The sequence below is a fragment of the Phyllobates terribilis genome, unplaced genomic scaffold, assembly GCF_046119375.1.
Source record: "Phyllobates terribilis strain yellow unplaced genomic scaffold, ASM4611937v1 Scaffold_4999__1_contigs__length_55280, whole genome shotgun sequence".
NCBI lineage: Eukaryota > Metazoa > Chordata > Amphibia > Anura > Dendrobatidae > Phyllobates > Phyllobates terribilis.
In genome coordinates this window covers 43,924-55,281 of record NW_027367747.1, presented here as the reverse complement: position 1 = coordinate 55,281, position 11,358 = coordinate 43,924, and the positions used below count along the sequence as shown (strand labels likewise).

The window sequence follows — 11,358 nt, the reverse complement described above, 5'->3', positions numbered from 1 at the left end:
AAAAAGGGTATTTTTTAACTTTCTGAAAACTTGCGGGTAAATTCCTTAATTATTTAAAAATTGAATTTAAGGCTCTCCAGCATAATCTTCTTCCTGTAGTCACTACCCATCCAATAATACAAATAATCTGATCCTACTCCTTTGATGATTCAAAAGCCAACTTACTATACCAACAATACCCTACTCACAAAGTTTTCTTCCCTTACTCCTTATCTTCCGGATTCAGATCCACAAATTCAACATTGTGGATGTGGAGTAAATCCCTTCAATTATCACTCAGCAACTTCTTCTCCTATAAATAGAAGGATTTCTTATTCTTATTCATCACCTTCTTCCTCTATTTTCAGTCCTCTTCTTATTCATGTTGTTGCATTGTCTTGGAGTCTGATATGTGATTATCGTTTGTCCTTCATTTGCTGGACTACTCCTGTCTTGTTGTTGCTCCCATCTCTGGTATCCTTCTGGCACCATAAATACATGTTTTAATTTTGTATACTTTTAGCAACTTTTCTTTCCCGTTGTTGAGAGTTTTCTATATAATATCACAATGTCTACTAACTTTTCAACCACTGGAAATGGTTTGCTTTTAAAGCAGGTATGCTCAGTTGACTTTTCCAACTTACTGTAGTATCATTGCAAGAGTGGAATGCATTCCTTTACTGGCACCTATATAATAGGTTTATCAATTAGCTAATTTAGTGCTAATCGATTTAGAGCACTTAATTAGTACATCACACCCCTATTTGTTATGGTATAATTTGTAATATAATTATATCAGAATAAATCATTAACTATAATTTATTCTTGTGATTTGGGTATTACTTTTGGAACGAGACCGGAATTGAAATAGAGCCCGTTAATTAAATCCTAGTATAATAATAATTATGTACATTACTATTGGATTTAATTAATTTTTTTAGAACTATTTCAATCGGAATAATTAATAGAAATATTATTTCGATTTAATTAAATTCTTGATGTAGGACTAATTGATATAATTTAATAGAAATAATTATATCAAGCATAGCCTAATCATAATCTTATTCGTGTGTCTGGGTACCGCATTGGATCGGAAATTCTTAAAGATTGAGTTCGTCGGCAAGGTTCCAAACTCCATTTTCGACCCCTGATCAGTCCTCGTAAATAAGGCAAGTGGCGGTTCCCTCTTGCTTATCTATTGTTTTTATTCCATATTTGTCTTAATTAACAATGAATCGGTTGTTATATTAAGTGGGATAAAATATATTCTCTTGTGTGTTGGAACTAGAATAACCTAAAATAAATATTATTAATGTATTGTGTATTTGTTTTTACATTTGATGTTCTAAGCCCTAGTAACTTCGGGTCGACGATTAGGAGTTACTGGCGGTAATATTCCCAAGGTAATTTGGGGGTGTTACACTATTGTGCACGAGATAGTTCTTGACAACATGGCTGCCCAAACACTCCGAGAGCTTACAGCTCCTGAGCTCACTCAATATAGTTAGAACGAGTATTCGTAGGAACACTATGTACCTCGTGAGGTCTAGTGGTTTCTTTATAAGTGGTATTACGAGGATTTTGCCCTAATAGCCTTTTTGGTCATGAACATACCCTTATTCTTATATAAGTGGTGGTGCACACAGCTGGTGCCGATTATTGGGATTATTCTCTTGTTCTCATTACCATACATCATTAAAAGCTTCAACGTAGAGTCGTTTTGGAAGTACAAAACATATAAGCACTGTTGTGCATAATTAATGTGTTCCGGACAATTAGTACAACTTGGAAAATTGTCCGGCCTCCCGGTTAAGTAAGTCATCTTTCCAATCTGAATTCGCACAACACGTATGGGGTGAGGTTGGTTGTTGACCCAATTATTCATGGGGGGTGATTTCGAAAAATATTGTCGTCAATTACATAAAATGTTCCCACACAGTTATAATATTATATTATATTAATACCTTCACATAAGACCCAATTTTTGGAGTCTTCTCTTGGTATATTATATTAATATTTTCATAAGACTCAATTTCCTTGGAGTCTTCTCTTGATATATATACATATCTTTTTCTAATTCGGTGGAAATATCGGAGTTTCCCTCGGTTATTGGCTTTCATTTGAGAACTGATGGGTTTAACTAGATACGACCATAAAGAGCATCATATAAATCCCATTTGCATAGTCTTTCATTAGACTAATCGACCACTATTTTCCTTGCATGGTTGGCTGGTGTCATATGGTACATCAAGTGGTATCTTCAAGGTTTGAAGACTTCAGTGCGCAGGGTAGTTGAAGATTATTTCTTTTGTTTTGCAGTTTCAATAAGGTTACGATCTTTTTATGTGTAAGTCTTTCGCTAAATGTATTATCTTTGGGATTTGGTTTTGCATTGTAAGACAATATTTATTATTAATGTATTGTGTATTTGTTTTTACATTTGATGTTCTAAGCCCTAGTAACTTCGGGTCGACGATTCGGAGTTACTGGCGGTAATATTCCCAAGGTAATTTGGGGGTGTTACACTATTGTGCACGAGATAGTTCTTGACAACATGGCTGCCCAAACACTTCGAGAGCTTACAGCTCCTGACCTCACTCAACATCAATTGGTGGTTACTGTACCTACTTTGGATGCCGATTTCTCTTTTGAGCTCAAGTCCGGTGTCATCAATCTTCTCCCTAATTTTCATGGATTGGTTGGCGAATATCCAATCATGCATTTGAGTAAGTTCCACGATATTTGCATGTGTAATAAGCCAACTAACGTCATAGAGGAGCAGGTCAAGATGAGGGCCTTCGGTTTTACCTTGAAGGACACCGCTAGAAATTGGTACTACCATCTGCCGACGAGGACTATTGACACTTGGTCCAAGATGAACAAGTCCTTCCTCTTCATGTATTTCCCCTCCAAGAAGGCGACTGCCTTGAAGAGAGCCATTGAAAATGTTGAGGAGACGATGAAGAAACGCTCTATGACTAATGTGAGAGTTTTATGAGGTTGTGTACAAGATGCCCATTTCACGGTTTTGATGAGAATGAACTAGTAATTCACCTCTATATATGGGTTACTAGATCAAGAGAGAAGAATCATAGATGTTGCCTGCAACGGTAGTGTCTTGAACCTGACGCTTGCCATAGCCATGAGCTGAATCCATGACATCGTTGATGGTACGAGAAGCTTTGGCAGGACGTGCACGAGAAAAGGAGTTCATGCTGCGAGCATCAATGTCCCCGATATTATTAGTGAGTTTGCTGAGTTCAAGAGTATGCTCAAGGGTTTGGCTCTTGGTAGAGATCCGTCGACACATGCTTGTGGTATTTGCACCGATGAGTCTCATCTTACTGATATGTGTCCACAACTTCAAGACACCACCAATACCGCTGAAGCCCATGCTATTGGAGGTTATGTACCTCCTAGACCTCGGTTTGATAATCAAGATAACAATTATAACCAGAGGTGGAATGATCATGCTGGGTTCCGATATGGTGATCCATCCGAAGGTCAACAGTACAATCAAGCTCAGCCGAACAATCAGTATAGGCCACAAGCTCAACCAAGCAACCAATACCGGGATCCTTACCAACCCAATAGGCCTCCATGTTACGGACCTCCCAAGCAATCAACCGAGGATATGCTGAATTCCTTGACCGCACACTTCACCACTTATGTCCAAAAGACAGATTCGAGCATTAAGAACATTGAGAAAAAACTTGGTCAATTGGCCTATGCGATGTCTCAATAGAATTCCAAGCATTTTCCATCTCATACGGTGGTGAATCCAAGGGAAAATGTTAGCGCTATACACTTGAGAAGTGGAAAAGTGTGTGGAAACACTCCCCAAGCTAAAAAGGGGGAATCAGAGACGGAGGCTACAGAAACTCAACCTCGGTCGCGGTCAGTGGACCGCGGTCGCGCCTTAGTCTCTGGAGAGTGCTCTCGTTGTCACGACCAACCACGATCGTGGTCCCCAAGCCGCGGTTGCGCTTTGCTCTTTGATGTCGATCTTGAAGAAAAGTTGAACGAGGAGGAGGATGACTACGAGGATCGAGGGGACTTCCGCCTTTAACAAGAGAACTACGTAAGGCCTAACTTTCCTCCTCTCTACTACGAAAAGCCTCCCTCACCCTTTTTGGAAGCTCTTAAAGATCCAAGAAGGCCGGTGGATGACAATGAACTTTTTGAGACATTTATCAAGTGTGAAGTGAACATTTCCTTTTTCAAACTCGTCAAAAGCATACCTCGTTATGCTAAGTTCTTAAAGGATTTATGCACCATCAAACGGAAGCAAAGGATAAAGGAAAAGCAGAAGGTGCAAGTGAGTGAGCGTGTTCCCGCGATGCTTCAAAATCAAATGTCGGCAAAGCGCAAGGATCCAGGTATGTTTACTATCCCTATCATGATTGGTGAGACTCGGATTGATAGAGCCATGCTAGTTTAGGTACTTCTATCAATGTTTTGCCTTACTCGATGTATGAATCACTAGCATTAGGACCTCTAATTGAAACTGGAATTGCGATAGTGCTTGTTGACGGGTCTTCCGTGCAACCTAGATGAGTGGTAGAGAATGTGTTCATTAAAGTGGATAAATTGTTTTTCCTTTCTGATTTCTTTGTCTTGTATGTGAGTGAGAGTGCTATGGCTCTTATTATACTAGGTATGCCTTTTATGAGTACCTCTAAGACTAAGATTTATATTTTTGGAGGAATGATGACTATGGAGTTTGACGGGGATATACTAGAACATAATATACATGACGTCAATTCTCTTAACTTGCCTTCTGTTTGCTGGATTGATACTGTTTTACCTCCTATTCCGGAGACTCTTGAGATTAACTTGATTAATAAGGGATCTGAACCACCTGATATAATCTGTACCACGGTTTTGGGCAATTACCCCACCCTTCTTACTCACCAGAGCAAGGTACCTGCTAGTGCTGTTGTGCAAGTTATAACAAGAGAGCCTAAACACCACCTGCTAAGTCTAAGTGTGAGGGAGTGAAAAAGAAAAAGGATAAACTAGTGTGGGGTGTCAAGGAAGTAAATGGTATAAGGTTCAAACCTTTCCATAGCTGGTTCAAGGATGTACTTGTAAGAGCGGAGGTTCCAAGGGGCCAAAAGAGTATGGATGATGTGTCGGAAGTCGAGCCAATGACTTTAAACAATGGTTCTGCTCGGGAGACAACCCGAGATATGAGGTACGTTTACTTTTTCTTTTTCCCTATTTTGTGAGTCCTATTTTACTGCATTGAGGACAATGCTCGTTTCAAGTGTGGAGGAGGGAATTGGTATTCCCATCGAATGCATATAGTTTGTTTTGGTATGTTGTAGGTTGTTTTTGGATTGTTTTTTTAGGGTTTTAGCTAGTTTGTTTTTGGTGTATTTTCGTGTTTTAGATTGTTTTTGTGTGTCAGTTGTTGCATTCCCTAATTTGTCTTCTGTGGATTCTTATAATAGTGCATGTATTTTGGATCTTTTGACTATGCTTTGGTTGTTGATTTTACAAGTGTGTTATGATGATGATAATGATGGTTTGTTAAACTTAAGACATTTACTTGAGCATGTAGGATTACTTTTGGACCGATACTCTAAAATTGGTTATGTCCTCATATATGTGTATTTCTCCTTGATTGTTGTCTTTAGAACTTGCTTCTATATCTCTTTCCAAACCGCATTTAGGTTATTTTGCATGACATTTTATTGAGACGTAAGTTTATCACACAGGAAATATGAGTTGAATTGATATACTTCTAGTGCAACAGTCGTGCGAGTGTGGGATCTCCGTAGTGTGAAAGATCACTCCGGGTTCGAGTCTCAACCATTTCCGGATGAGCACGCGATCTCCGTGGTGTGAAAGATCACCTCAGATTCAATCCTCTAAATGGCAGCGTGGAAAAGTTTAATGAGTAGACCCGGACCGTAAAACAGATGGGCCCTAAAGAAAAAATGATAATATTGTGATTTTTTCTTGTACGTCTCTTGATAATTTTTTGCATCTTGCCTAGAGGTTTAGATTTAGATGTGGTTGCATGCCTATTTAGATTGACATTCAAAGGTGAAATATGAAATTGAGTGACTTGCTTTTACATGTTGATATATGGAGTTGAGGAACATTTATTTTCTTGTCATTGTCTCATTGAACGAAGCATGCTATGAAGGAAAAATGTCTTTTGTTTAACTTATCATCTTTATCATTCATATGTCACTTGGATTGAAACAACTATTGCATATGCTTACGACTCACTGTGATATACTTGCTTGGGATACATAATGATCAAGTATGGGGATGTCAACAACATGCATTTAAGTTAGATTAGTCCATGTTTATTTTCTATTTGTTAGATGCGTTTCCAATATACTTAGTCGTTAAATGAAGCATATGAGGCATCAGGACTAAAGACGACAAAGTGAAGACGAAGAAGCGTTAAAATGAAGAAGAAGTATGTAGAGACCAAACCGTGGTCGGGGTCAACCGACCGCGATCGCGCCACTTAGCGATTGGCCATGCTCAACAGAGATCCAACCGCGGTGTGGTCAGGCGACCGCGATCACGCCTGTTGTGTAACTCCCAAGCCGGAAAGTCTTTGTAACCGTCTCATCTTTATGGCTTTGAAGGAGTTTTGATGTTACCATTTTGGGAGGGGAATTTATATAGATTTTCCTAGGATTTTGACTAGAGGTTCTCTCCCTCTCTCTCATTCTCGATTCTAAAAATTGTGTCTTTTGTAATTTGTATTTTCTCTCTAGAATGAAAAGCTAAACCCCCATTTGTTCACTTTGAAGTTTAAGGCTTTTGGATTCGGTTTTTTGGTAAGATTCTAAACGCTTGTGTTTCGGTTTCCATTGAGAATTGTTTCTTGATCTCTTGAGCTTTCTTGCATTGATTGTGTTGATTTATCTAGAATGATCAACTAGGTTTAGTGATATTCATCATATTTCTAGGATTGATAATTCGATTTTAAGAGTCTTTCCTTTTGGTAGCAATCTCTATTTGCATAAACTATTTGCGAGTGCCTATAGGGTAGAGATCTTGAATTCATGTCAAGTATCGACGATTTGTCAATGATATTGCATGAACCTACTTATCTTTGAGCTTTATGCGGTTGTGTTATTAAATCTTGGGATTTCCTTGGTTGTAGAATAATTAGGGTTTCTAGGACTATTTGTACTAGTTGCTTTTTTATGAACAAACAGTAAGACAACCAATTGAATGTTTTTAGAACACATGTTATTAGGAATCTATGATCCACATACCAATCTGATTGCTGAGAGCGGATAAGTGAACTCTTTACACTTATTTATTCACTACCCAATATTTCGTGTTTTCTTACTTGTTACTTGCATCATTTGATCACCAACCATACAACCCCCCCCATTGGTTACTTGTTAGTACATAATTGATATAAACTGATCCGACTCCCTTGGGTTCAACCCCTACTTACCACTATATTATGTAGTGTGTATAAATTGGGTAATTTCTTTGATAAGGCCATACGACGTTTCACCTTCATCAAGTACCTTTGAGAGGAAAAGTTGCAATTTACATTAAAGAGGAGGGGATGAGGAGGCAGATATCACGAGATAGTTTGAGTGGGCTCCAAGTGTCGAAAAGGGATAGCACAAACCCTACTCGCAAGGATACGAACATGTTTTCTTCTGAGGCAAGCGCTATTCAAGCCGCGTGCCCGAAAATAGCTTGGGAACTGGTTGTATGGGATGATTTTAGCCGGCTCGTTTTAGTATGCTCAATCCGGCACAAGCAGGAGATGTCCGGAGGGTGTTCGCAAAAAATATTTTTCTCTGATACCCTCTCCCACACCCTACCCGCATACCCCCCAATCTTACTTCTCCCTACTCGCTTACTCTCATTTTCATTTATCTCACTGCACCCGACTGCCATCTTTCATGCCCGTGTACTGACCTAAGCATCGGAGGCGGCGCCCGCCGAGAAACCCCATTTCGGCTGCCCGTTCTCGTGTTTGTGTAGATTCCAGGGAAGATTCTTCATAGAGAGTACATCACCGAAAGATCCTACTCCACCCGTTAAGACCTTAAGGTCAACTAAAGTGTTTAAGTTTTGGAACCCAGTTTAGTCCCGGATCGTGTTGAACCAGAGGACTAAGTTGAACCGTACATCAACGAATACCATATTGAAGAGCATCTTCAGTATATAGAAGACAGAAGAACAAAGAGAAGAGAATGGATCAAGAAAACAAAGAAACAGACACTAATCAGCTCTTATTTAAAGACTTTAAACGACACTTACCAAATTAACAACTCCTAACAACGTTTGACTCAAGTTGACATCACCATAACTAACTACCACAGACATATATGCTCATAGCCTATTAATTCCCATTGGACATAATTTGTAGAAACAACACTTTCCAATTGCACCTTCAAATTCAATCATGATTACAATTGCAAAACATAACTTTTGACTGAAATTACTTCACACTAAACAACAAATATACATAGAGAAAACACATCTACTCGATTTGATGAACCAACACCATTCTTCTCCTCAGATCTTGGATTTGTGCTCAGGCCGGTGAGTGAACTCAAAATCAATGTGAACAAACGCACGTTCTACATCAGGGAGTTGCTCAAGCTTCTCTTGGAGAGTTTCTCCAATATTATGAGCTTGGTTTAAGAACATGTCTTCTGGTAATACAATATCAACCTCGACAAAGTATTGAGCTCCAAAAGTGTAAGCTCTAACCGTGTCAATGTGCTTAATCTCCTCGTGGTGGTTCCATATTAAGTACGTCAGCTTGGCTAAAAACTCTGGGGGCGCCGTTCTTCCTATGAGCGCCCATACATTCTCCACCACTGTTCTAGCCCAAGTGCAGATTGTGTACAAGGCAATCTGTGCATTGCCCATTTCATCCTTGTTAAAATGTAGTGATTAAGAGTAGATGATTGCTATGGATGGAATCTTTACTTACAAATATAGCTCCAGTTGGATCAATCCACCAGAAGAATCTGACAGCAAGAACAGCAGTGACCAGACCAACTGAGTTGGTAATAACGTCGAAGAAGTGGTCCTGCGCATACGCCCTCACAATCTCATTCTTGAAGCGGCGACAGAATATCATTAGAGCGAGCTTAACAACTGTAACAGAAACCATAATCCCAATCATCCATAACTCTTGCTCGTGATTCATCTTAGGCCCTTTCTGTGTCCACAATCAAACAGACAAATCTTAACACTCAGCAATCAGATATCTTTCAAAAAAGACTTCATAATGACATACCTTTGCAAGAAGATCACGGCCAGATTCCAGTAATATTTGCAATCCTAGAGTGGCCATCACAGATGCAAACACAACGATTCCCTGAGGAATAAAGAATAAACTTTAAGAATAATAAGTTATCTCACAATGAAAAAATGAAGCGCAAAAAAGAGCATGTGGTAGAGGATACAATGGAGGGAATCTATTTAACTGAATAGATCTGTATCCTCTTTCAACTATGTCAACATGAGTGGATATATATGCCAAGAATCTTGAGTAGTGTCAATTCAGGAATCAATTTTTAAGAATAAACCCGAAAATCCTATCCAACACAATTTGATCCCAAAGTCACTGAATCAAAATGAACCTAAATTTGATTTGATCTAAACCCGCAAGACCCAAGCTTTGTTATTTGAAATATATCATCTCATTTGTACTAAAGGTTATGTATCATTTTTTGAAAAACACTATAGAATTATTTAAAAACATGCCCGTCCAATGACATGTGTCATTAGGCCCATTGGAACAGGGCCCCCAAAATTTAAGACCCTCATATAAACTCTTAACATCATATATTTTCTAAAAAATATACTTGATCTAGTGGTTCTAAGAGTGATTTTTCAACTAAACAAATCACACTTTTACCATTTTTTTCTAGTCCACATTTATTTAAACTATTTAATTTTACTAGCATCTCTATAAGATAACATTTAACATTAATTGATTGGACGACCCTGTCTAAAAATCTGCACATTCGCTCTCCCGCTATAACCCAACCCATCTGATCTGACTCAAACCCGAATGAAAAAAAAAAATCCGACCCGTTTAATAAGTCTATTCACAGATCTTCTGTTTTTAGCAAATTCAGATTGACAAGATCATATTAACACTCAACAATTTCAGAAGCTATTCCATATACTTTCGGCTATAGATTAAGAGATCTAGGTAGACAGTTAGTTCTTATCATTAGCTGTACAAATCTAAAAAGAAAGACACATTAAGTACTATCAACACTAGCAAACTTACCACAGGCTGCATTCGGTTCTTTCCAATTGGATAGTGATAATGATTTGGTTTCTTCATCGCATGAGCAGTAAACCATAGAATAAATCCAGACAGAAGATCAAGAAGTGAATCCAGTGTAGAAGCTATAACCGCCAGTGATTCGCTCTCAATCGAAGCGTATATCTTTGCAATAAACAAGACCACATTAGCTATATTCGACAGGTTTATTGCCAACCGCTCACCCTTTGCTAGCTGTTTCAATTCATCCTGTTCACATATAACTAATGGTTAGTAAAATTGCAAGACTGATTGAATATAGAAAGGTAATATCAGCCCAACCTCAGTTAAGCTTCCAGGGAAGAAACCGGTTTCAATCATATTCTCCATTTCATTGAATCCTTCAAGCAATCTCTCTTGTTTCTTGTAATACTCTGCTACTTTTCTCTTCTTCCCTGAACCAAATTCAGCAAAACCAGAAATATGTTTCATTGAAAACTATCACACGTAAGAAGAGTTCTAATCATCAAGGATCTGCAGGCATAATATACAGAAACTTTAGGAATAAGATTCCTTCGTCATATGCACATCTACTTAATCTTAACGCCAAATTGTAATAGTATCTTTCTTTATGAATTAAGTAGAAAATATAGTACCCTCTTATCCTGATGATTACCCACTAGATGGGTCATATTGAATCTAACAAACATACAACCTATGACATATGATGACAGACAATAGAAGAATCAAAACTCACAGGGTCAATTTTTTAATATAGAAAGAATCCAACAGAACCAATAAATTAACTTCCATGGAATATGTAAACATGTTGACACTTGACATGCATGCTATTGAACGCTATAGTACAGTAAACAGCGGAAAGAAGAAAGGGCTATTTTTAAAATTAAAGCATCTTCGATCAACAGATTCCGCCATCGGAAAGCTCATTACAGAACAAGAAGTAAAAACAATTGTCAAGGTGCAGGCTCACTGTGATAAGTTCGACGGAAGAGAAGACGGAGAATGAAGGGAGATTGGAACGATTTATGACGATCGGAATCGGAGGGCATCCGGAAATTGTCGATATTAAGCCGCCATGACTCCTCGGCGGCGCCGGAAAATTCTATAGACGGAGAATGCAT

General features: G+C 38.5%; 1 protein-coding gene across 1 annotated transcript; it reads right to left on the bottom strand.

Moving 5' to 3' along the window:
• Window positions 1–8,502: 8,502 nt before the first annotated feature.
• On the bottom strand, window positions 8,503–10,672 carry LOC141249684 (uncharacterized). The gene is made up of 5 exons (XM_073669756.1): window positions 10,559–10,672; window positions 10,241–10,486; window positions 9,236–9,316; window positions 8,927–9,157; window positions 8,503–8,847 (listed from the first exon to the last, which is right to left on the bottom strand). Exons 1-5 carry the CDS (start codon window positions 10,604–10,606, stop codon window positions 8,503–8,505), a joined length of 951 nt encoding a protein of 316 aa, XP_073525857.1. The 5' UTR covers window positions 10,607–10,672.
• Window positions 10,673–11,358: the final 686 nt, after the last annotated feature.

What these genes read in the sequence shown, in the direction of transcription:
- LOC141249684 (XM_073669756.1), bottom strand. Translation starts at nt 10,606, where the DNA reads ATGGAGAATATGATTGAAACCGGTTTCTTCCCTGGAAGCTTAACTGAG. An exon ending in TCCCTGGAAGCTTAACTGAG is followed by an intron (nt 10,487 to 10,558) that starts GTTGGGCTGATA and finishes ATATGTGAACAG; the next exon opens with GATGAATTGAAACAGCTAGC. An exon ending in GCCGTGATCTTCTTGCAAAG is followed by an intron (nt 9,158 to 9,235) that starts GTATGTCATTAT and finishes TTGTGGACACAG; the next exon opens with AAAGGGCCTAAGATGAATCA.